The sequence below is a fragment of the Microcaecilia unicolor genome, chromosome 11, assembly GCF_901765095.1.
Source record: "Microcaecilia unicolor chromosome 11, aMicUni1.1, whole genome shotgun sequence".
Lineage (NCBI taxonomy): Eukaryota > Metazoa > Chordata > Amphibia > Gymnophiona > Siphonopidae > Microcaecilia > Microcaecilia unicolor.
The window spans coordinates 192,591,342-192,618,306 of NC_044041.1; the positions used below are offsets into that span (position 1 = coordinate 192,591,342).

General features: G+C 44.4%; 1 protein-coding gene across 3 annotated transcripts in view; it reads left to right on the plus strand.

The window, feature by feature from the left end:
* The window catches only part of FGR (FGR proto-oncogene, Src family tyrosine kinase), a 92,130-nt gene that overhangs the window by 29,644 nt on the left and 35,521 nt on the right, over window positions 1-26,965 (plus strand). For all 3 annotated transcript variants that reach the window (XM_030220134.1, XM_030220136.1, XM_030220135.1), the window contains exons 2-4: window positions 17,575-17,635; window positions 22,277-22,535; window positions 26,729-26,831. In XM_030220134.1, the coding sequence (XP_030075994.1) occupies window positions 22,289-22,535; window positions 26,729-26,831 (350 nt within the window). In that variant the 5' untranslated portion in view covers window positions 17,575-17,635; window positions 22,277-22,288. The remainder of the gene's footprint in view (window positions 1-17,574; window positions 17,636-22,276; window positions 22,536-26,728; window positions 26,832-26,965) is intronic.

The following is a 26,965-nucleotide window of genomic DNA, read 5'->3' on the forward strand; positions in this document are numbered from 1 at the left end:
AGCGGCGGGGGGCGGAGGCGGGGCGGCCTTGCCCCGGGCCTGGCCTAGTCTCTCGGTGGCCCTGGGTGGGAAGGGCTCAGGCAGTAAATAGAGTGTACTAATTTTAATATTAGCATGTGGACATTTAGTACCCCATTTTAAAAAAAAGTCTTTTTCCCACTGTGTTATAAAGTGGCCCAGCACGTGTCAAAACTAGCGCAAGCCACTTTTTACTGCAGCTTAGTAAAAGGGCCCCTTAACCGCCTAAGTTTAGCAATTAAACCAGTCCAAATAAAAGTCAGTGCTATCTTCATGCAATGTCACTTAGGTGGTTAAGTGCTGAATATTGCAGTTAACCACGTAAGAGAGAGCCAGCGGTATAAACCCGGATATTCAGTGTTGATCCCCGGACATGGCCCGGCATTATCCAGGAATAACGCCAGCGGCAGCTACAAAACATCCCATCACTGCTGGCTGAATATTGACCCCTAATTTGTTTTTAATTCATGGTTTTTTAGTAGCAGGTCATAATGAAGTTACACTCAGGTACAAACAGGTATTTCTCTGTTCTCAGAGGAGTGTCTTAATGGTTAGTGCAGTGGGCTTTGATCCTGGTAACCCGGGTTCGATTCTCACTTCAGCTCCTTTGACCTTGGGCAAGTCACTTAACCCTCCATTGCCCAAGTTCAAAAATTTAGATTGTGAGCCCTCTAGGGACAGAGAAAATACCTGCATATAATGTGTACAGTGCTGTGCATGTCTAGTAGCTCTATAGAAATGATTAGTAGTAGTACTTACAACAGGTTGATTCCCAGAACTCTTGCAGTAAAGCCAACAGCGCAGACACCTTTTATCTTGCTGCACCTCATGCCTGGAATAGACTTCCCCAGCCTGTACGTCTAGCCCCGTCTTTGGCTGTTTTCAAATCTAGGCTAAAAGCCCACCTCTTTAACGCTGCTTTTGACTCCTAAACACTACTCACTTGCCCTGTACCGTCTTATCCCCACCTCTTTAATTCCCTTACCTCTTAGTTGTTCTGTCTGTTTGCCTGTCCTGTTGAGATTGTGAGCTCTTTGAGCAGGGACTGTCTTTTCATGTATGGTGTACAGCGCTGCGTATGCCTTGTAACGCTATAGAAGTGATAAGTAGTAGTAGTAGATACCACTGGAACAGCGCAGAAAAATAGCTCTCCAATGCTCAAAGAAATGATATTCAAATTATATGTGTAAACATGAAAGCAAGGTGGATGTGCTTGTGCAGAAGAGTTTTGTGGTAAGCACAACTCATGTGCACATGTGCCAAGCAAAGCCAATAAAACACACATTGGCGCTGCTCTTCTGCACCTTTAAATATAAGCTTTTCATTTTTATTTTTTTTTTGAAATTTGGAAGGCCTATTTGTAAGCACAGTGTGCTTTCACTTTCGGGTTACTTGGACGTCTGCACATTTATTTCTCAGTACCGGCGCTTACAGGCATGCACAGGCTTTCTTCCCCTTCTAAAAGAAAATCTCACCCACCAATGTCCTCTCTCTATTCATCAGGATGGCTTTAGAGTCCCTGGCAAGCTAAGCACCTGGATTTTACTAGACAAAATCCTTCGTGAAATGACTTATTGAGAAAAGAGATTTATTTCCCTTGAAACCACTTTTCTGCTTTACTTCCAGGCATATACACAAAAGCCTGAAAATATCTCCTCTCCCCACAATCCAATCCATTTTTTGATGTGTATGAAGACTCAAAGAGGGAGATGTCTCAGTCTCCTGGTGACTTGTTTTGGAGGCAGTGACAGTCTTCCTCCTGAAGGGGGAACTTTGGAAACTGTGTATGGAACATGGGTCACTCTGCAATCTGATCTATTTGTGAACAGGGGCGTAGCTGCTAGGGGGCCTGGGCCCCCCTCCCGGTGACCTTCTCAACCCCCCTCCTGCCGCCAACTCTCTCAACCTCCCCCTCCCGCCGCCTGCTACCTTTGCTGGCCTTGCAGAGCTTCGTTCTGCTTCTGTGAGTCTGACAACGTGCAGGACGTCAGACTGAGAAACCAAACGAAGGAAGAAGACTTCGGCTGGCGGGGTTGGGGTCCCCCGCCAGCAAAGGTAGGCAACGGCAGGTGGGGGGTCGAGAGGGTCGTCGGCGAGGGGGGGGGTCAAAGTTGTTGGAGGTGTCGGCAATGGTGGTGGTGGGGGGGGGGGTGGGGGGTCGCGGTGGCAGGAGGGCCTAAAATGTGCCCCCTCATCTCAGCTCTGGACCCCCCTACCGCTGAAGTCTGGCTACACCCCTGTTTGTGAATAATGTAGTGGGGTTGCCATCTTAGAAATAAAGTAAAAGAAAATTATACCTTTTTTTTATTGGACTAACAACACATTTTTTGACAAGCTTTAGAAGGCAGAACCTTCTGGATAGGAGGCTCATATATGACCTAAAAAAGAAGGTTCTGCCTTTGAAAACTTGTCATAAAGGGCCTCTTTTACCAAACCGCGCTAGTGATTCCCGTGCAGCAATGGGGCCCTAAATATATAAATTTACCATATATTATAATGTTGTAAGTTTCTATTTTGAAGCTGGAGTCAGAGTTGGTACAGTTTTCCGACTCTGAATCCAACTCCACAACATTCCGAACCTGGGGTCAGTTGTAGGGTGCACCTCTCACTGGAGCTGAAAGGTTTTATTAGATAATGGAATATTTTGGTGTCTGGTGGTGTGCTATGCAGTTTCAGAACATGCAAATCTACTGAATTTAACTGCTATGCTAAACAGATATGACATGAAAAATCCTGACCAGTCACATGTAGAAGGTCTCTTTTATGTACTTATGTTTTAATTTTAACATTCAAATGATCTCTTCCTAAGGAGGAAGAGAAACTTAGTGGTTATAGCAGTGGACTGCAAATTAGAAGAGGTCCTGGAATTTGACTTCATTTCTGCCCCCGACCATCGGTGTGATTTTGACAAGTCACTTTATTTCCCTGTGTCTCCAGGACCCAATTGAAAGCAAAAGCTTTATTTTTTGTTGTCCTAATCTGCTTTCTTAGGTCCACTGATTGAATAAATAATACAAAAACAGAGCACTCCACTACAAAGTATACACAGCTACCCAGTGGCGATCCTAGGTTGGCTGCCACCCGGGGCGGATTGCCGCTGCGCACCCCCCCCCCCCCCCGGGCTGCAGCAGTGTCCGTCCCCCCAGGGTGCATCAAGCCCCCTCCCCGGGTGCATACTTGGCTGCTGGAGGGTGCAGAGAGCAGCCGCGTACCTGTCGGCTCCTCTGGCTCCCTCTGCCCCGGAACAGGAAGTAACCTGTTCCAGGGCAGAGGTAGCAGGGAACCATTGGAACTGACAGGCGCGCGGCTGCTCTCTGCACGCTCCAGCAGCGTACACCCGGGGCGGGTCGCCCCCACCGCCCCTCCCTTGCTACACCACTGCAGCTACCTGAAATCCAATGCCATACAGAATTTACAATCTTGGTTGTTACCTATCACATCCCTCGTCTTAAGCAGTATTGACCTGGTAGAACAAAACCATATAGGGGCCCTTTTACTAAGCCTTATAAGCATCTACGTGTGCCCAACACACACCAAAATGGAGTTACCGCATGGCTACTGCGTGGCTCTTGCGGTAATTTGATTTTTGGCGAGCGGCCGAAAAATAGTTTATTTTCTGCCACGCATATCAGACACGCGCCAAGTGGCATTTGGCATGCATAGGTCATTGCCGCCCGGTTACCGCATGAGACTTTACCGCTAGGTCAATGGATGGCAGAAAGGTTTTGATTTTGTCGTACGTCCATGGTGGTAAGGTTTTGCCGCATGTCCATCATTTTGTCGAGTGTCAGTGCTCCGCCCTCGTCATCACATAGTGACGCAAGGGCGGGGCAAACACTCATGGGCAAACGGGATATCTCGATGCCTCAACTTCCGGTGGTGGCTTCATTTAGAACGTTGGGGTTGCGAATTATGTGCGGATGGGGCATGGCTGAGGGCGGGTCTATGACTGACAGTGCGTGTGAGTGAGTGTGAGTGTTGCTGACAGCCTAGCCTACCAACAATGCAGGGCTTCAGTGTTTCCCTCCCACAGAGTGAGCTTCAGAATGTTCCAGGTGAGAATTATTTATATAGATAAAAAGGAACAATGTGCTATGCAACTGTTGTGTAGAAATTACAAATAGAAAGCAATAGTAACAATGAGCAGCTATAATAACCCTCTTTCCCACCATCACCCTTCCAACCCCAACAATAGGTGATTTCTACTACACCAAGGAATCCTAATTCACATTTGTTAAAATGTGCAGGCGAATAAAATACCCTAGAGGGGAAAAATATGCCCTATGAAGCACTGTTATGGTTTTTTAATCTGTGGATGAATAAGAAGTCATCAACAATCTCAGGATTCAATCTAGCTCTCCAATCTTCCACAGTCCTTCCTGGAATGGAAGTTGTCTTCTTAGAAGATGTGCTAGGATCCCCCATGCAAATTTTGCTAGTTGTGGCCAGTATGTTTGCTTGTTTTTCCAAAAAATATCTTTGTAGGCATCACTCAAACATAAATGTCCAGTTTATTTACAAGTTTCAAAGAAGAAAATGACATGGGGACAAAGTTTGTCCCCGTCCATGTGGGCTCTGTCCCCATCCCCGTGGGATCTCTTCCCGTCCCCACCCCATCCCTGCAGTTACTGCGGTTCCCCATCCCCGTGTCATTCTCTAGCGACAACCTTTGCTTGGTTATCACTTTTGAAATGTGAGCTCAGCTCATTTTGAATGCTGGATGTATAATTAGGATACTCTATAAGCAGTACCATTACTGGTAAAAAGGTTGCTCAGTTTTGACCATTGACCACACCTTTACTGTGTATAGAGATTTGTTGACAAATCACAAATAAATGATGATGTGACGGACTATTTTTAAGCTCCAGAGGAGGAAGGAGTGAAAAAAAGTCTCTTTACAAATTTTCTGTGGGAAATGAGAAGTACTGGTATCAATGGGATAATGACAGATGTGTCACGAGGCACATTATCTCACCGAGGAGACTGGAAGGAAAATACTATAGAACAAGGATCTCCCAGATATGACTTTTTGGCCTGGCCAGGGCAGCTGTAAGGATATTAAGTGCTCTAGGCAAACCCTCAGCCTTGCGCCCATCCTTCAGATCCCTAGGCTCCCCCGCCGAGAATAATGATCATCCTAACAGCACTCCTCCCAGAATGATACTGTAAAAATGCATAATTGGACATACTACTTTCAAATATTAAATTCAGTTTCACAATCACATAATACCATGCCAAGTCAGACCAAAGGCCCATTGAACACAGCATCTAACAGTAGCCAATCTGGGACACTAGATCCCAAAGAGTAGATCCATCCCTTGCATTCTGTTTTGTAATTCGGATGTACGTCACACCAAATATATATATATATATACACATACACACACAGATTTGTTTTGGATGTACATCACCCCATATATATTTTTCACGGTGCTACACATATTTTATAAAAAGCTCTATGTTCAGCAAATATTTGTAGTTTGTTGCATGCATTTACCTAAACACATTTGGAAATGAAGATATATGGTCCTTTTTCTCAATGGAAAAATGGCAGCTATAAACATGAAAGTATGTGGAAAACAACTTTGCATTAGAAATGAATTCAGTACCACTGTGCACATGATAGGAAACAATCTTGACCTGGTTGTTAGCTGGTACATAAAGGTGGGGTAAAATAATTCATAGGCCAATCTGCCAAGAATACAGCAGTTTTTGCAAAGATTAAACAATCAAAGTGCTTTCACCTTGGAATAGATGTAGTGCCAGGATCACCTTGTACAGATACCCTGAAGGCTAGAACATGGGATTTTTCACCAACAGGAGTGTGGTGGATTATTTGTACAGTGATAAGAAAGGCAAAGAAAGAATCTGAAAAGAAGCTTGCCTTAGAGGCAACAACACACAATAAAAACTTTTTTTAGATACTTTTGAAGTAAGAGAATCAGTTGAATCATTAGATGATTGAAGGCTAAAAGGGGAGGACATGGACATAGATGAATTCTTTGCTTTGGTCTTCATAGAAGATGATGTGAGGGAGATATCTTTGCCAAAATTAGTATTTAATGGTGATGAGTCAGAGGAACTGAAACAAATGTCTGTTAATCTGGAAGATGTAATAGGCAAAATGACAAATTAAGGCATAGCAAATCCCCAGTACCAGATGGTGTACAGTTCAGAGCCCTAGAGTAATAGAACTAAAAAATTGACATTGCAAAGCTATTATTAGCAATTTGTAACCTGTCTTTAAATCAAAATTGGAAGGTGGCCAACGTAATGCTAATTTTTAAAAAAGGGTTCCAAAGTTGACCCGGGAAGCTATAAACCAATGAGCCTGATGTTGATGCCAGGCAAAATGGTACAGACTCTTATAAAGAGCAAAATTACTGAACATATTCATAGGCATGGTTTAATGGGACAAAGCCAACATGGATTTAGCCAAGGGAAGTCTTGCCTCATCAATCTGCTACATTTCAAAAGGTGTGCTGGTTGATGCACGGTATCTGAATCTTCAGAAAGTATTTGTCAAAGTACCTGAGGAAATTAAAAAGTCATGGGATAGAAGGAAATACCCTATTGCAGACTGAGAATTGGTTAAAAGATAGAAAACAGAGAGTAGGGTTAAATGGTCAATATTTTCAATGGAGAAGGGTGAATAGTGGCATTCTCCAGGGATCTGTGCAGAAACGACTGGTGTTAAGTGCAACCACACTTGTGACTTCCCCTTTCTCTTCAGCATAAGGAAAATAGAGTATTCAGGCTAAAAGCCAATAACATTTCATGCAGGTAAGACAGTTCTTGGCTTTTTCACTGTGCTGCCATCTTGATCCCCTCCTTTCACTGTACCTTTCCTAATCCTGTTATACCTTTTTGAGATGCAATGACCAGCATTGCACGAGGAGTGATAGAGACATTATGACATTCATTTTTATTCTTTGTTCCTTTCCTAATAATTCCTAACATTCTGTTTGCCCTTTTAGCCACCACTGCACACTGAGCTAGTTATATGTGTAACTAGCCTTGTCCCTGTTTTGGTTGCATAATTCCAGTAGTATAACAATTTATACATCCAGAATTGTACATTTAGCCACCATATGGTGTGTAACTGCATCCATCGCATCTAATCGCATGCCATATTGGCATGCAGTTTTGCATGACAGATCATAGAATGAGGGGGGCAGTGCTTTCAGTGCAGCTGCTACTGGACATCATTATAAAGGAACTACGCTTCAGTTTCATTTCTCCTATAATCACTACTTGTATCTGTATTGAATATTTTAACACCCAACAGAAAGGACTTAACAAGGACCTGGGGTTCCTAGCCCATTATAAACCATAAAGCTGTATGTCTCTGTTGATCACCCCACCCCTCACCTATCCACACCCATCCTGTTAGAATATCAATGATATGCTTTGATGTCCCCATGCATACCTCCTACCCACCCCCATCCTCCCACCCTGTCAGACTGTCATAGTAATGCTTGAATGTTTTCACTTATATACACTGTCAGCTAGCACATTTGCTTATTCCCGATCTGACGAAGAAGGGCAACCTTCGAAAGCTAATCAAGAAATGTATTATGTCCAATAAAAAAGGTATCATCTTATTTTCTTTGATTTCTATTGATAACCTTAAGAGTGGACTAACACGGCTACCACTCTCCTCTAGCTCATGGTAGAAATCAGCTGATGGTAAACGCCGAGACGCCCATAAGTCTCGGCATTTACTGCCAGCTGATTTCTACCGCCAGCTAAAAATGCTACCGCAGCTTAGTAAAAGACCCCATGAATGCGCTACCAGAGTGAGTTTCTAAAGTTCTGCGCTTAGACATGGGAAGGAATGCTGGATGTGCACTAATAGGCCAATTCTGTAAAGAGGCATCTCTCTGGAGCCTATTCTGTAAGTGAAAATAGGTGTCTATGAGAGTAACTGTGTGCCCTGCTTAAGCTTTGCCCAGACTCTGTCTGTGTATACACCCACCTTTCATCTGTGCCGTTGCGTTTAGGTGCCATTTCACTACTGCCTTGGGCTCCTAACCGCTACTCATTTGCCCTCCTCCTCCCGTTTCTCGTTACCCTGTAATTCCCTTGCCCGTAATGTCTTGTCTGTCTGTTTTATCTAGATTGTAAGCTCTTTGAGCAGGGGCTGTCTCTCTAGGTCAGGTGTTCAGCGCTGTGTGCATCTGGTAGCGCTATATAAATGCTATTAGTAGTAGTAGCTGGAATTATTTTCTACTGCGGGATTTGGCATGCGCCACACTCTGAATTACCTCAGTAGTAATGCCAATTGGGCACGCATTACCTGCACATTAGCCCTCCCGTGCCTTTGTAAAAGGGCCCCTAAGTGACATATTTAGTAAACAACTAAATTTAAGTAACTTGCAAAAACTCAGATGCTTAGTTTGAATCTCAATGTCAAAAGACAGCGCATTCCACATGGGAACTACTGCAAAAAAATAAAGTCTGTTTGTAGATGAAACTAACCTTGGTTTTAAAAAAGGAGGAAACTGTAACTTATTGACATGAATAGCCCTAGTTGTAGTTTTAAAAGGTTGTACAACAATCAAAGAAAAATATTCTGGACAAAGGCCATTCCTAATCTTAAAAGCTAAACATAGGATCTTAAATTGAATCCTAGTCTGTCATGGCTGTGGCCATGCCCCATCTTACCTTCTGCCTTTGAGGGGTGTGGGGCCGGGTTCTGCGGCTTTCCCCGGGGCTCCGGGCTACCTCCCTGGTGCGGCAGGCCACCCACTCTGCTGCCTCGGTGCTCCAGGGTGCCTCGCTGGTCATATAGGCACCTCCCTTGTGGATGCCACAGGCATGGGCCGACGCCAGCTCTTCTAGGCGTGGGCATGCTGAAAGCTGTGATTTAAGCGGTCAGCGGCAGGGCCACCAATGACATTATGAGCTGGGGGTCATATAAAGGATCAAGGGACTTCTGCCACTGCCTTTGTAACAGGTCTCGTAGCTTCTGCTTGGTGTGAGTTGCTAACTTGGTTCCTGACCCTGTCTGCTGATCCTGCGCATGCCCTTGTTCTAGTCTGTCTTCTGTCTGCCTGTCCTGGATCCTGCTCCCTTCCCCTGGATTGACTTGCCCTGATTCCTGCTTGCCTGACCGTGCCCTGTTCGCAGCCATCCTTGATTTTCTGAATTGCCGGAAGACTTTCCTGGTTCTTCTTCCCTGGCCGTGTCTTTTGGACTTTCAGGGGCCTCTTCAGTACCATTGTTGGTATCCGGTCCAGCTGATCTGCAGTTGGCCTTTCTTACCGTTCTTCCTCTTGCTTATGCTGGTAATCCCACGTTGGGGGAGCCTCAGCCACTGCAACTGGATTCATTCCTGGACCTCATTCTGTGAAGGTTCCACCACCTCTGGGCTGCTCCTAGTCATCCTTGCACTACCCAGCTCCTGCCCCCTCTATGAGTATCTCTAGACTTGGCCAGCCTGGATACTAGCCTAGGTGTGACTCACCTGCCGCCAATCAGGGCCTATCTAGCCTTTGGGTTAGTTGGGCAGCAGCAACTTGGTTGCAGCCTAAAGGTTCACCCTCCCCGCCTTGTGCCACCTGCACAGGGAACCAGTGTAGAGCCTTGAGCACAGGAGTAACATGATCATATTTGGTTTTATAAAAAAGTATTTGAGTAGCAGTGTTCTGAAGAACCTGAGCCTAGCCAAGGATTTAGAAGGTAATCCCAAGAAAACAGAATTGCAGTAATCAATTTTTGAAGTAATCAAAGCCTGAGCCAGTTTCTGGATATCATCAATTGAAAAATAAGAATGAATGTGATACAGGGGCGGGCCCAGCAGGAGAAAGACGCGCCATCGAAGCTGGGCGAAGGCAGGCATCAGGCTTTCTTCTTGCCCGTGCAGCGCCTTCGGACAGAGGAGAGAGGCGCTGCACGGGCCCGGTAAGAGGGAGGGGGGCCCGATGGAGGAGGGGAATGGTGGCGACGACCCCAAAAGGGGGCGGGGCACAGGACGGAGGATGTCGGGAGGCGGAGCTGAGGTGAGAGAGTAGTGAGGAAGGGCGGGGGGCAGGGGCTGCTCGAATTTTGCTTTTTCGGGGTGGGGGGGAGCGGCGGAAAGTGGGGAGCAGGGCTGCTTGAATTTTGCTTTTTCGGGGTGGGGGGAGCGGCGGAAAGTGGGGAGCAGCGGGGGGGGGGGGGGGGCAAGGCCGTCCGTACAGGACGCCTGATGAGCGCCCTTGCCCCCTCCCGACCCTTTTTTTTTATTTTTATTTATTTATGTTTTTCTGACGTCCTTTGGACCAATCACAGCGCTTTTAGCGGGGATAGTGCTGGGCAGACTTATACGGTCTGTGCCCTGAAGAGGACAGGTACAAATCAAGGTAGGGTATACACAAAAAGTAGCAAATATGAGTTACCTTGTTGGGCAGACTGGATGGACTGTGCAGGTCTTTTTCTGCCATCATCTACTATGTTATGTTAGTGATATGCATATTGAGAATCCCTGGTTCTTTTAGAGTATATTGAAAAGGCAGATGTAGAGGCATTTAATATGGTAGGTTTACTGGTGTGATTTTTCTAGACAAAACAAAACATAAAGGGCCAGATTCAGTAAATAGCACCACAAATTAGGCACCAGGAAAAATTTGTGCTCATCGTTATTCTATAAAGGGCACTCTGGAATGAGCGTTCTTTATAGAATAGTGCCTAGTGTAGATTCCTGTGCTCTACTTAGAGCGTAAGGACATATGCCTGCTGAAACCTAGTGCGCAAGTTATGCGTTGATCCCTGGTATTCTATAACTGCGTCTAAATTTTGTGAATGCCCCGGCCCACTCATCCCATGACCAGTTGTGAGTAAGCCAATTTAGACGCCTAGATTTATAGAATAGTGCACAGCTAAATCCGTACACAAATCATAATTAGTGCCAATTAAGTGCTTAACGCCAATCATTGGTTACAGCTCATTAATTATTCTGCGTGCAGATCTGGGATCTGTTCTCAATTTTGGGGGCCTAACTTTTGGTGATCTATATAGAATCTGGGGGAAAGTGCTGAGTTTCGGAAATATAGGTATTGGTGCCTCAAGGCTGAAAGGCTAAATTTTGCAACTACATCATTGAGTGGTCTCAGTTGGATAAGCGTTGAGATCTACATTTTGTTTAGTCAGTCTTAATGTGTTTTAGCAGAGCTTGTTAGGATGATTCTGAAAGGCTGAGTTTTCCTAGGGAAAGTTTAAATAGTCTTAGCTCATTTACTTTTAAGGTTTGGGTTTTGGTGAGGCTTGTTTGGGTAGCCTCAGATGATTTTTGATGGGTTAGGTATTGTTAGAGAAGGTTTGAATGGTATCATCTCAAATTACATTGAAAGCTGGTGAAACCTTTTTTGGGTGGTCTCAGTTGGATGACTTTGAGGGGTTGGGATTTGCTAGGGTAGGCATAGGTAGCTTCAGTTGAATGACTTTAAGGGTACTGAAAGGAGGGATTTGTCTTGTCTTGAGAGCGGAGGTTACGGGTAGGAACGTAGGGGGAGATGAGGGTAGAGAGGTAGGGAGGGGCTGCAGATCGAGTGCATTTGTAGGTTAGTAGGAGAAGCTTGAACTGTATGCGGTGCCTAATCGGAAGCCAGTGAAGTGACTTGAGGAGGGGGGTGATATGAATATATCGGTCCAAGCGGAAGATAAGACGTGCAGCAGAGTTCTGAACGGACTGAAGAGGGGATAGATGGCTAAGTGGGAGGCCAGTGAGGAGTAGGTTGCAGTAGTGATACAAATATTTGAGCTTCAAATAAATAGCAGTTGTCAACTTCTTAATGTGCATTTCACCAGTTAAATTAGAACCAATCCAAACACTCAGGCTTTTAACAGTTTTCTGAAATTGAATAATTTTACCCAGTAATATTGGGTTTATAGTTGGAAACGGAAAGGATTTACCATTAACCCATAACATTGTGTTTTTTTCCGCATTAAGTTTAAGTAGATTTTCAAACATCTGTTTAGAAACTTTAGAAATGAAAGACTTGATATGTTTAAATGAATCAGAGACGAGAGGTAACTGGAAAAATAATCTGTACGTCATTAGCATAAATGTAACAGAACAACTTCATAGATTTAAGGAGCTTTCCCAGAGGACTAAAATAGATGTTGAACAAGATTGGTGACAGAGATGAGCTCTGTGGTACCCCTCAACCTGGAATGAAAGGAGAGCTCTCATTATCCATTACCACACTATAATTTCTGTTTTTCTGAATCACTGGGGCCAATGTCTCCAAATGGATTAGTTTTGCACATACCATGACAGTAATGAACCTCACTCTTAAGACAAAGTATGTGGAGTATGATCTCAGTCCCTTAAGTTTATCGCTAATGCTCTCTGTAGTACTATCAATTGAAATGATTTTTTTTCCTTTGGGGCGGGGGAGGGGGGGGTTCTCTCTTTGTTTTTTTTCTTTCTTGTTTGTCTGCATATCTTAGCTGAGTTTGATTCTATTTTTTGAACAGTGCTTGAGGAACAAGGCAGGAAGGGGGGGGGGGGGGGTCTTCTCTTCTTGTATTCTTTGACACCCTCTTCTGCTGCCCTTCTCCTTTCCTCCTGCCTGTGTCTTAGCTTTATTCCCTGCTCCAACCCAACCTTTTCTTCATGTGCTCTCTTTTCTACCTTTAATGTTCAGTTTCTTTTTTTCCTCCCCTACCAGTACATATGAATTATTTTTCCATCATTAATGGGGCACTTTCTTCCAGTCTAAAACTATGTTTTAAACTATAATTTGCGTTCATCCATTTGGCTTATAATTAGAAATGACAGTATACAATGCTAAAATAACAGAAACAGACAAAATGCAGTAAATGGGCAGTATGGGTGAGGTCTGGTCAGTGAATGAGGTTATAACTGTGAAAGCAATTAGACAGGCCATCTACGGCCAGCAATAAGAGGAACAAGCGATTCTTCAATGCAATATAAAGTCAACCATAAGAGTCCTGCACAATACTTCATTGCAGCATCCGAGGCTAGCAGTGGGAAGAGCGAGACTGTTGAATTTTATTAAGACCAATAAGGTGCTGAGTATCACTCTATTGATATACTGATGTCTAATTTAATTGGCATAAGCATATATACTTCCCAGTGATCCAGACTCAACAAGTCATTGGGGTAGATGCATCAAGCAAACGTAAAAAAATCAAAATCGTTAAAGGCCCTAACGATTTTTAAAAAACGAAGAATGCACCAAAAAAAAAAGTCACACATGCTCAGATCGGTATAGAAATGTACAATGTATCAAAGAATCACAATACACATCGTTAATCGGCCCCCAAATCATGCGCAGAGCAGCCAAGCGTTATGTTAGCTGCTCTGCGCATGCCACAAACAGTCAAAACACAGTCAAATCACAAGCACATGGCTCCCAAATCAAAACAAAAAGAAAAAAAAAGGGTCGGGAGGGGGCAAGGGCGCTCATCAGGAGCGTCCTGTACGGACGGCCTTGCCCCCCCCCCCCGCTGCTCCCCACTTTCCGCCGCTCCCCCCACCCCGAAAAAGCAAAATTCAAGCAGTAACCTACGTAGGTAACCGACGTCAGACAGGGGCGGGCCCAGCAGGAGAAAGACGCGCCATCGAAGCTGGGCGAAGGCAGGCATCAGGCTTTCTTCTTGCCCGTGCAGCGCCTTCGGACAGAGGAGAGAGGCGCTGCACGGGCCCGGTAAGAGGGAGGGGGGCCCGATGGAGGAGGGGAATGGCGGCGACGACCCCAAAAGGGGGCGGGGCACAGGACGGAGGATGTCGGGAGGCGGAGCTGAGGTGAGAGAGTAGTGAGGAAGGGCGGGGGGCAGGGGCTGCTCGAATTTTGCTTTTTCGGGGTGGGGGGGAGCGGCGGAAAGTGGGGAGCAGGGCTGCTTGAATTTTGCTTTTTCGGGGTGGGGGGAGCAAGGCCGTCCGTACAGGACGCCTGATGAGCGCCCTTGCCCCCTCCCGACCCTTTTTTTTAATTTTTATTTATTTATGTTTTTCTGACGTCCTTTGGACCAATCACAGCGCTTTTAGCTCTGCTAATGCGCTGGGATTGGCTCAAAGTTTGTTTATTTTTTCTCTTAATGATTTTTCCTGGCACAGAGCTGTCCTAACGAGTGGTCCAGACCTGTCGTTAGTTTTCCTGCCTTTTTCCTGCGTAAAGGCAATCGGAAAAGGTTAGTGCATGTCGTTTCAATGGGGTTTTCACACTAATTGCTCATCTCCATTCCGTTTTCGTTAGCTGCTGGCTTCCTCGGTAAAAGCCCTTTGATGCAAATGATCAAATTTTCCTCGTTGGAGAGTCATTAAAGGCTCATTTAGCTTTAGTGCATCTGCCCCTTTGTTCGTTATAGTTTGCTCTCACCATCACTCAACGATCTCTCTCCTGAAAGGCACAGATCTCAACTACCTAAGCGTGAGACTGCTCTCTAGAGGTGTTATAAAAGACTATTAAACACTTCCAAACATATGCATCACTTCACCCTGAGCACTTTATTCCACCAGTATTGTGTTTTATCCAGTATATTCATAGACTATAAGGTGCATGTAGGATGCTACTATTAAGACAACAGTTGTGCAGGAGAGGGACCACCTTTAACCAGTTATTGCAGCTGAAAATTAGTGCCCAAGTGAAAACTGGTTACTTTGGGGCGCTTTGGGGGCAGAATCAGCAGTTGGCTGGCCAAGAGCCAATATTCAGTACTTAACCAGCTAGGGGAACTGCATAAATGGGACTGCGTAAAGCACAGTCCTATCGTTATGTGCTAACCCTAACCCAAAGCCGCTTAAGTTCTGAAAATCGACTTAACCAGTTATGTGTTAGTCAGCATCACATAAACCAAATATTCCCAGCATTGAATATCCGGGAATAACGCTGGTTGTGGTCAGCAAAAAGCTCACTGCCGTTGATTGAATATTGATCCCAGGATATGTAGGTGGTATTCACGGATGACATCATGAACCATAGGAAATGTTTTATTGGCTGACCTGGTATTTACTAGGAACAAGTTTTCAAGCAGTGAGTGGTCTGTTAGCTTAGGAATAACTAGATGCTGGTAGACAGATCATTGTGTTGCTGTAGATAGATATTTTGCCTCTTAGGTTTGTTTCCTCTAGGTGGATGGGGGAGGCTATTGTTTCCTCTTCCCCAGACTGCTGGGATGTATAAGGATTTTTGGTATACTGGGCTGAAGCATATTCTTGTTGCTTAAAGTAAATAAGAGATTACAGACTCTAGCTATGCAGTATAACAAAAAGTCAGTTTGTCTTTGGCAGCAATTAACAGTGGAGTGTTAATTATGCAAACAGTACTTGCTGAAAGAGTCATTTTAAAGTTCCTGTTTCCTGGATGGTTGAGATTCTCCAGGGATGGGTGATCAGTCAGTCCTGTAGAACTACTTCTTCATCCACAGTAGAAAAAAAGATCACTATCCATATTATTTTGTGCTTTTTAATCTTGAGAACAGGTGAAACAGTCAATAAAGTCAACAGCCAACATAACTCTTCTATTTGCTAGAATTGTATATACTGTATTTCACACTCCTGTGTGAATTTTCAAAGTTATTATTCAACTTCCCTCCCCTCCCTTTGCCTCTCTCTTCCCCTTTTTCAGATCAGCTGTCAAATTTGCCTTTGGCTCCATCTTTGTCACTCCATTCATAGTCTTTTTTTTTCTTTTACTCTTTTCCCTGCTTCTATTAGACTTACACTATCTCTATCCCTGCTATTCTCTGCCTCCTTTACTTTTCTCCTTCCCTCTCATTTCCTGCATCCTAAAAATCACTCTATCTTTCTCTTACCCATCTGCTATTACTCTATGATTTCCTTCATCACACACCCAGGGCTGGCCCAACCACTAGGGGCACTAGGCAACCACCCAGGGTGGCACAAATGGAGAGGGGAGTGCAGCAGCACAGCAATCAGTAACAATATTTTCATTATTATTATTAAAAATGTATAGCTCGCATATTCATTGCCTCAGGTACAAACTTAGATTGTGAGCCCTCCTGGGACAGCAAAATATCCAGTGTACCTGAATGTAACTCACCTTGAGCTACTACTGAAAAAGTTGTGAGCAAAAAATAAATAAATATTCTAGTGCTCAAGGCAAGTTACAAATGTGCACACTCACAATACTGAAAAACAATACAAAAATATAAAGAGGCTCATTTCTAAAAGAGAAAAAGATCTCATAAAGTGGCATTTGGATGTTTTTCAGAGAAAAATGTCCAAATTGCAATTTTCAAAACTCAGATTTGAGATGTTTATCTCTGCAGTGTGTGCAAATCACAAGAGGGCATGTTGGAGGTGGGATTTGAGCATTCCTACAACTTGGATGTTTTCTGCCATAATGGAACAAAGCAAAAACGTCCAGGGCTAAAAGTTAGACAGTTTGATCCAGACCTGCTTCAATCACATTTAAGTCACAAAAAGGTGCCCTACATGACGAAATGACCATTGGAAGGATTAAGGACCCAAGTGGTCACTGATCCCCTCCCGCCCCCAAAAGATGTGTAAGAAACAGTATATACTACCCTCTATGACAGGTTCAGATGTTATAGCCAGTCCTATTAGAGCAGCAAGCAGGTCCCTGGAGTAGCCTAGTGGTCAGTTCATATCCCACCCTTAACTGGTGCACTTGTGCTAGAACATGCAAGCCCTCCAAAACTCACCAAAAACCTACTGTACGTACACATAGGTGATACCTACATACATAATGGCTATTGTAGTGGTGTACAATTTGGTACAGTAGGTTTTTGGTGGGTTTTGGAGGGCTCACTATACAATATAAGGGGGTAACAGTGAGATGTGTACCGGGGACCTTTTATGTGAAATTCACTACAGTGACCCCTAGGGTGCCCAACTGCTCTGCTGGGATGTCTGTGTGGCCAGTCTACTAAGAACGCTGTCATCCCATACATCCTAACAGCTTGTTTTGTGTGTTTTCCCCTTGGATTTTTGTTTTCAAAAAGGGTCCTAAAAGATAGACGCACTGAGCACAAAAACATCTAGTAAATGGCCATTTTTGAAACAAAATGTTGGCCATTTTTCTGGTTTGAAAATGGCATATTCACTACTATATTTTTGGACGTTTTCTGTTAAAAGTCCAAAATCGGATTTAGACGTAATATTGAAAATGCCCTTCCAGATATGCCTATGGCAGATACCCTTGGGACCGCCACATACACTTCATCCTCTCGGCCATGTTTATCTCTCCCTGCTACATTCTGTCCTTTGCCACACACTTTACCTACTGCTCATCCTCTTTCCACCATCTCTCTGCTCTTGACTTCTGTTTCCTACCAATCACTCCCTTTCTTCCTCATTTTCACCTAATGGTCTATATGGCAGGAGGGTTGACTTCTTTAATGCCAAACTGCAAGTGAATTGCACAGTGTTATTAGAAGAAGTTGGATGGGTTGTAGCTGAGAAGTGGAAGTATATGAATGTTTGCCATATTTTCACATCACTGACAAAACAAGGCTGACTGTATGCACCTGCTGATACACTCTGGTGACTTTTCTTCAGTTCAGAACTCTAAAGGATCCATCATCACTTGTTCTTACTGACACATCACCTTTTCTTTCCAGGTATTTCTTCCTCTCAGGCCTATAGTATGGCGCAGCTACACTGACTGGTGGAACTGATTCAGTAAGTATCAACATTCCCTGGGCAAGTTGGAACAGTACTTGTCAGAGGTACAAAGCACGACACCACAGAATGTGTAAATCTGCAGATTATATATCTGCTAGGTTGTATTTAGACTCATTGGATTTTTTGCATAATTTATTTATTTTACATTTGTACCCTGTGCTTTCCAACTCATGGCAGGCTCAATGCGGCTTACATGGGGCAATGGAGGGTTAAGTGACTTGCCCAGAGTCACAAGGAGCTGCCTCTGCCTGAAGTGGGAATCGAACTCAGTTCCTCAGGACCAAAGTCCACCACCCTAACCACTAGGCCACTCCTCCACTCATGCGCCTGGGTACTACATTTGGGGGTAATTTTGCATTGCCCGAACTGCTGCAAAGCCCCTGGGTAATCACTGGGAACTTTGCAGCAATTTTCAAAGTGAAAGTGCATGTGTGTACATTCCTTTTGAAAACTGCTGAAAGAAAAGGTGATCAGAGACATGAACCTCTTTTTTGAGTGGGTAATTTTTCTGACCAAAATAATCCATATGCCTTTGAAATTACAAAAGTACATACATTGTTTCAATCCCCATCCTAACCCTGCTCCTGGGATGTGGGTGGAAGTATGTGCTTTGTGAAAGCAATCCCCTTGAGTTCCGGCTGGAAGAGGCAGTGAAAAGATTGGCTCTAGCCTAAATATATTTAAGTTTTCTACTATATACAAGGATGTGAAAAGTTTTTGAAGTAGAGCTTTGAGAATGAGTTTAAAATGGACTTACTTGAATACTGAATTTTATATATAAGTACAAATGAGGATTTTAAGTGTCTTGTATGAGTGTTCTGCCTCACATTGGTTATATTGACTACACCTGCTATTCTGATGGTCCACAAAAACATTTGAATATAGTTTATAGATAAGCTTTTTTGGGAATACTTTTGTGGGCATGGGGGAAAGAGAAGGTAAATGCTGGACTATTTGTGAGGGTGGAGGAAGAAAAGGTAAAATGCTGGACTGTGTGGGAATACAAGTGAGGGTGGGGGGAAGAAGGTAAAATGCTGGAGTATGAGGGGGGGGGGGGAGGTCAAATGCTGAACCATGTGTGGGGGCGTGCCTTGACAATAAAGGTGACTGCTTAGTCTGCCTGATGTTTAAGCTGTAGACAAATGAAGTCTCTAAAAGCTCCCATTACCATAGACACAGGACTGAATACATTAAGGGCCCCATTTACTAAGCCGCGCTAGAGGCGCGTTAGTGCTTTTAGCGCACGCTAACCATTAGCACGCGCTGTGTAGGCGTCCACAACATTCCTATGGGCGCCTACACAGCGCACGCTAATTTTGTGCATACGCTAAACACCCTAGCGAACCTTAGTAAACAGAGCCCTAAATGTGAACGGAGAGAGAGATTTCAGTAACTTTCCAAGGACAGAGCAGTACCCGTTGCTTCAAAGTGCTTAGCTGAATGTAGAGTACAAGACTCTTAAACAGCACCTTCTGTTACATCATTATACTTTTAATCTTCCAAAGTGAAAATTATAAACTGAATCACCTACAGCCCTTCCTGTTTGTGAAAGTTTGATGAAGCTGCCAGATTGAGCCCGGCTGAGTCCCTGAAGCAGACATTCGAAACGGGGCACCTCATCGAACCAGTTGGCGTTTGAAGAGACAGAGAAGTTTTCTGAGCAGAAGTTAATTTCTAGATAAGAGATTTTCAATTTTTTGCACTTTAGCATTGATTGTGGGCTACTTTGAGTTATGGATATTGGACTGTGATTCAGTTTATAATTTTCACTTTGGAGGATTAAGATGTATAATGATATAACAGAAGGTGCTGTTTAAGAGTCTTGTACTCTACATATAGCTAAGCACTTTGAAGCAACGGGTGCTGCACCTTCCTTGGAAGGTTACTGAAACATCTCCCTCCATTCACATTTAATGTGTTCAGTCCTGTGTCTATCCTAGTGGGAATTTTTAGAGACTTCATTTGTTTACAGTTTACTATTTTGTCTCTTACATGGGAATAACAATGGCTGGCTATGCTCCTACCCCGCCACGTTGGGCATCTCTGTGACTCTGAATTATGAGATGTCAGTGTACTTGTTGTTTGCATCCGCCAGTTTCTTTCCCTACTGTCCCCATCCTCATCTGGCTGTGCTTAGCCAGAACCTCTCCTGCAATTGAAACAGGGGTGTTCCCATTACTTCATCTGAGGGTTTCCTATCTAATACATGCACAGGTGATGTTAGAACTATTACATACTTGGAATGGAATTGACCACAGATTGAAAGAAAGCCTGTGACACCCTCAGACTCTGAATGTCAGTATGCATGTGAGACAAATCACACCATCCAGGTATTTTCAGAGAGACAAATGAGTAACTGCATTTTCTGGAAAAAAAATTCAGCTGCACAGGGTTTAAAAATGTTAATTGCTGTAGGCTTAAAACTGGTTTTACCAAATTGGAAGGATAACTCCTGTCTTAATTCTCACTTTTGGTGGCATTCTGTCTTACACATCCACAAATTTGAGCTATCTTTAGCCCTCAAAGTTCGAAATTCCTTATATGTTGATAAAGTGTGCTGCCTTTAACAACCTATCTTTCTTTAAACAAGAGTTGTTCATAGTACTCGAGTGTAAATTGCAGGTTTTGCTTTGAATGCATTCATAAATTGCTTCCCCCTTACCCTCCTCCTACCTCTCTCCTTTTCCTCTGTTACCTGTCCACTGATATTCTTTGGTGTGATTACCTGATTATTTCTTGTAATTTGTATTTCCTACCCCTGTTATTAAAACTTAATAAAAATTTCTAAAAATGAAAATGGAATTAAGAATACTGGTTCCTGTATTGGCCAGTTGATTTTGCTAGTGACTGCAGTTACTTCTGTGGTATCATGTCTGAGAACTGGTGTAGGCGGATGCAAGATTAACAATATCAGTGCAGAGTACATTATTGTCTGCATTAGATTGTAGGAGACAGTAAATGCCATTATCCAAACAACTGCTAATGAGGTGGGGGAGTCCACCTTTTCCTTGGCTTCTTTCATTTGTCTAACCTTACATGACTTGATTAAAACTATATATAAAGGAACTGCTCATAAACACATTTCTAGCTCACTCATCAACAGTACAGAATGGATCACAATAAAGGCATATGGATCAATATTCAGTTGTACAGTCAGTGTTCTTTTAAAATTCTACTGCCACGGCTGAAAACAATCTGGATATTCAGGACTGATATCTGGATAGTGGCTAGTACTTTACAGAATAGCGCTTAGTACAGATGTTTTCTGGTGCTGAATTTTGAGCGCCAATTATAAACCCCCCCCCCCCATAGTGATTAATGTTAAGGATGCAAAAAAAGTGTTCATTTATGATTTGAAAGTAGGGGGAAACAGCCTTCTGAATGAAAATGGCGAGTCCACTTGAGAGTTTAAAGATAAGGAAAAATAGAATTTTTGCACCAGTGGTGGCAAGAGCTGATAGATGGCTTTTCTAGCAAGTCTTTTCTTCTTGGTTAGCCAAGCAACTGTGGAGTGGCAGTTTTTGGAGTTCGAATCAGTGCACCTTCATCCCTCATTTAATTCTCTCTTAGCCTGAACTTCTTCGTGAAATTTGAATCCCTTTTTTCTTCCACCTAGCATCTAGTTTACCTTTCCTTTACACATCCTTGTTTCTTATTTGTAAACTATTTTGCTACACACCTTTGAATTAATCAAGGAGCATCAAGTGATGTGGTCCTTTCCGCTTCCCAGCTTAACTTCTTTTGTTCTGAGTTCAACTCTTTTTTATTCATTTTTTTTTAAGTAAGGTAACAAAAACATGTACACAAAATGATGTTCCTCTGTTCTGGAGAATGGGGCTGATGTTAAAGGGACCAAGGCAAAGCGGAGGAGTAGCCTAGTGGTTAGTGCAGTGGACTTTGATCCTGGGGAACTGAGTTCCAATTCCCACTGCAGCGCCTTGTGACTCTGGACAAGTCACTTAACCCTCCATTGCCCCTGGTACAAATAAGTAGCTGAATATATACTATGTAAACCGCTTTGCAAAAACCACACAAAGGCAGTATATTAAGTCCTATTTCCCTTTCCCATCCAGTAGGCTGTGTCTCCAGCAGCTTCCACCTCCCCTATAAAATGGGGACTCAGATCAACTGCCCTAATTGCACTTCCTTAACGCTAGCCTTGCTAGAGCAACATCAAGAAAGTACATAGACGGCAAGAAAATGACTACACTAAGATTTACAGATTGTAATACTAAAAACCTGGGTGTATTTGAAAATTCCTTTGTATTGTAGAGGTGTTAGGCAAGGAAGGTTTATACTAGTGTATCAGGTGTTCAGCGCTGCGTGCATCTGGTAACGTTATACAAATGCTAATAATAATAGTGTATTGTGTGCATGTTCAATGTGTTTTGTAAATTCATATGTAGTGTAAATATTAGTTTTTATCCCATGTTGCCCTTACAAAATAGTGCAACTTCTCACTTGCTATTCCGTTGTGTGACCTCACCTGACCTTAGAATTTTACCTGAATCTACTGCTAAATGCATTGTGCACCAGGTCACCTCTCTTAAATGCACTGCGACTGGGACACCGTTACTCTCTGTTGTGCAGTGGGGGGGAACCATGATGACTGCTGATTTTCTCTCCTTTCCTGCGCAGATCCGGCAGAGAATGGGCTGTGTGCACTGCAAAGAGAAAGGATCCAGCAAATCACAGACCGATGGCAGCGACAGTGTAATCAGCCAGCCTCCAAATGTTCGCTACGGTCCTGACCCGACCCAGCAGACGCAGACCAGCAGCTTCACACGCATCCCCGACTTCAACAACTTCCACACCGCCCCGGCCTCCACCGCCATGCCCTTCGGGGGCCCCATGCCTTACCCCAGCAACACGCTGCACGGGCGAAGCGCTATCACAGGTCAGTGACTAGGCCGCAAAGCCTCCCAGGCCTGTCCTCGCGCTTTTCTCTTCCTAGTGGGGCACTGGTTATACAAGGAGCGGATATCCGGACTACAAATACGACAACCCTACGGTGACTGTGGGGGCAGGGGGGGGCGCCCGCAGGAAGGGATATAACCGAGGGTGACCGACGCTGCGTCGCACCGGTTCTCCCGTCGTGTATGTTGATAAAGGCCGCCCGTCAGTGCTGATGCTGATGCCTTTTGCGCATGCGCCGGCCTCTCCTGTGTCCTCCTCGTGCCGGAGTGTCAGTTGGAACGTGTGTAACCGCCGTCGCTGCGCGGCGCGCGCCTCGAGGCAGGGGCCATGCTAAACAACTTACCGCGCGCCTCGACGCATCTTTCTGCCGCGTGAGGATCGACCCCCTGTCCCGCGGCCCAAACCAGGAGGAGCCCGGAGTGAAGTAAGTGGGAGGAGAGGTTGTCGGTAACCATGGAGACGGCCTCAGCGGCCTCGTACAGCGCCAGCGACCTCAGTGCATGCAGCAGCTGTAGCGTCTGCGGCGGGACTGGCTCATCGTGCTCTTCTTGCTATAGCGAGGCTACCGTCGGCTACGGTTCGGGTGAGTGTCCTGAGTGGGTGTTATTATATTAGGGCTGCCAGCTGGATCCAGATTGGCAGCACAGGGTTAATCCAGTCTGGGAGGTTTACCCGTTGCATGCAGGGACTTGTAGTTCTGATTTTCCCCACTGCATACCCCAGGGGTTCCTAAGCACACAGCCAGTCAGGGTTTCAGGATACCCCACAATGAATATTCATGAGAGAAATTTGCATGCACTGCCTTCACTGCATGCAGATCCCGCTTATGAATATTCATTGTGGATATCCTGAAAACCCGACTGGCTGGGGTTGCCTCCAAAAATGCTTCTCTCTACCTTGGCAGCCTGCGGCAGGTCCCTTGAGCCACCAATGTCAGTACATGTTTCGGGTCAAAGCGGATTGTAGCAGTGTAACTAGGCACACCTCTGATGTACAGTCAAATATAAAGTATTAAAATCACATTTTCTTCAACCCGTATTCTTAAAAATCCACTATTATGGGCTGCTTGAAACCCCCTCCCCATTCCAGCCTCCCCTTAAGGCATCCCTGATCGAACCCCCTCAACACCCCAAGTCTCCCTCCTGCTGAGTGAGGGCCTCAGAGCCCTTACCTGTGGTTTAGCGGTTGCCAGTAGGAGTGAAGGAGGATTGCTTCTGCCCCGCAACCAGTGGACTACCAGTTAAGGACAATGAGGGGGCCTTGGGAGGTAGAGAGGAGACTCAGGGGGACCGATTAGATGCCTTGAGAGGGGACGTCTGCTCTGAGACAGGTGTAAATCTGTGCATTTATACACAGGTAGAAATCAGTGCATAGGCACGTATATGGTGCTTGTATAAGTGCCCGTTCTGCCTATCCTCCATGGGAACACCTACACTTTCTTCATGTAAACATAAGTGCTGTGTTTCTGTACACCTAATTTTTACTTGTTTATACAGCCTAGCAAATTTATAAGTGGATACTTAAGTTTAAAATGCTGTTCTGGGTATTTACTGTCCTTATGAAATTTCTGCCCTTGTTTCCAGAGACCAGCAATGTGAGCCCTGCTTTAGTGTGCTGGAATGTAGATCAGATATGGTTTTACTATTTTTGATAGAGCATAGGAACTCAGATGTGTGTGGTCAGACACTGAACTTATAAATACACATGTCACAGTGTCAGCCAATTAAAACCGTTTGTCTTTTTAATACGTGAATGACAGTAGTTCACTTCTCTGGCTTCCTAACCAGCATTTCTTGTTAGTCACAGATGTAGCTTCAATATCTTCATTTTCCAGGCCATTATTTTATAAACATTTTTTTTATGTCAATTCTGATGCAAGAAGTGTTACAGCACTACTACTCATTGATATGCTGATGTCTCAGGAGGACATAGAGTACAGTTATGGGAATTCAGTGGGTGGAATAGCAGAGTGTACAGCTGCTCTTACTATTTAGCTGTAACAGAGGTTTGTGGTTAGTAAATCCTAGCAGGTGAGAAGGTAAAATACTTAAAAGACTGGTTCTGGTCCTTTTCAGCATCTTGTGAATGATATGGCAGAATGGTTAGAATGAAATTTCACTTTTTTTTTGCAGATAATACTAAGATCTACAGGAGACTCTCCTGAGTGAGGAGTGATCTAAGAAAGCACAAGGAGTAGTCTAATAATTAGCAGTTAAAATTAAAAAAAAAAACTGTAGTCATGCATTTGGAAGGGCACATAAATTAAAGGGAGCATTACAGATTGGGGGTGTGTATATATGAAAAAGGTGAGAAACTGATGTTCACTGTCCAGAGGTGATAGTATCTAATGACCTCTAAGTAGTGATGACCAGATCCAGAGTAATGGTGAGGTGTCTAGTCAGCAGCATAACCAGCAGAAAAAAAAAGGAGGTGGTGATAATGCTTCTGTATAGGTTGTTGGTGAAACCCCAGCTAGAATATTGTTCCTTTTCTGGAGGTCATACCTGTGGAAGGATATGGGCACGCTGGAGATAGTCCAGAGTGAGGCTACAAAAATGCTGAAGGATTTGTTACAAAAGTCAAATGATAAGAGATTTACCCCCACTGTTTACAAAGCTGCAAGGCATTGCCGACACAGCCCCTTCAAAGTGAATGGGCTGCGTCGACAGTATCGTATCGCGGCTTTGTAAACAGGGGTCTATAGGAAAAATTTACACCCTAGTTGAACAGAGAGATGGGGGTGGAATATGATAGAGACCTAAAATGTTATTACTTTACTTATTTAAATACATTTATGTTCTGCTGAACCAAAAGTACGCAGTGGATTTCAACTTAACATGAGAAATAATGAAATTTATACACAGTGCTCAATAAAATAGAGAAATACAGCACTATTTTAACAACATGAAAATTAAAGGTCATGTGGAGGGGCATAATCGAACGGGGCGCCCAAGTTTTCATGAGGGCGTCCTCGCAGGACAGCCCCGTAAAGGGGCGGGGCAACCCATATTATCGAAACAAGATGGACGTCCATCTTTCATTTCGATAATACGGTCGGGGATGCCCAAATCATGAAATTTAGGTCGACCTTAGAGATGGTCGTCCTTAGGTTGTTTTTGAGACGGTCGTCCCCGGTCTTTGGCAATAATGGAAACTGAGGACGCCCATCTCAAAAACGACCAAATCAAAGGCATTTGGTTGTGGGAGGAGCCAGCATTTGTAGTGCACTGGTCCCCCTCACATGCTGGGACACCAACCGGGCACCCTAGGGGGCACTGCAGTGGACTTCACAAATTGCTCCCAGGTGCATAGCTCCCTTACCTTGTGTGCTGAGCCCCCCAACCCCCCCCAAAACCCACTCCCCACAACTGTACACCATTACCATAGCCCTAAGGAGTGAAGAGGGGCACCTACATGTGGGTACAGTGGGTTTCGAGTGGGTTTTGAAGGGCTCACATTTACCAGCACAAGTGTAACAGGTAGAGGGGGATGGGCCTGGGTCCGCCTGGCTGAAGTGCACTGCACCCACTAAAACTGCTCCAGGGACCTGCATACTGCTCTCATGGAGCTGGGTATGACATTAGAGGCTGGAAAAAATTTTTTAAAATTTTTAGGGTGGGAGGGGGTTGGTGACCACTGGAGGAGTAAGGGAAGGTCATCTCCGATTCCCTCCGGTGGTCATCTGGTCAGTGTGGGCACCTTTTTGAGGCTTGGTCGTGAAAAAAAAATGGACCAAGTAAAGTCGGCCAAATGATCGTCAGGGACGCCCTTCTTTTTTCCATTATCGACCAAGGACACCCATCTCTTAAGCATGCCCCAGTCTCGCCTTCAATACGGTGCCGACACCCCCCCCCCCCCCCGTGAACTTTGGTCGTCCTAGCGATGAACTGCAGTTGAGGACTCCCAAAATCGGCTTTTGATTATGCCGATGTGGGCGACCCTGAGAGAAGGACGCCCATCTCCCGATTTGTGTCGAAAGATGGGCGGCCTTCTCTTTCGAAAATGCCCCTGGAAGTGTAAACTTTTAAACCACAGTTTACACTAAGATATATTTAAATATCATATTCAAATAGTATATTTTAACTGTCTTCTATTGTTCTTTTTTCTGTCAATACTTCCTTCTTCGTCTCTGCATCTCTTCTGTTTCCTCTCCTCCCCTCTTGTCTTTTGCAGCGGGTGGAATAACTCTTTTTGTAGCACTGTATGATTACGAAGCCAGAACAGAAGATGACCTGACTTTTCTAAAGGGGGAGAAATTTCACATAATAAATAACACGTAAGTACCCAGTAGAAGCAGTGGTGCTGCAGAATAGCAGATACGTTGTCAAAATAAGCACTGCCACAGCAGATGCAAACATTGCCTCAGTGGGAAAGATCAGAGCAGGGTACTCTCATGTCATCCATAGGCAC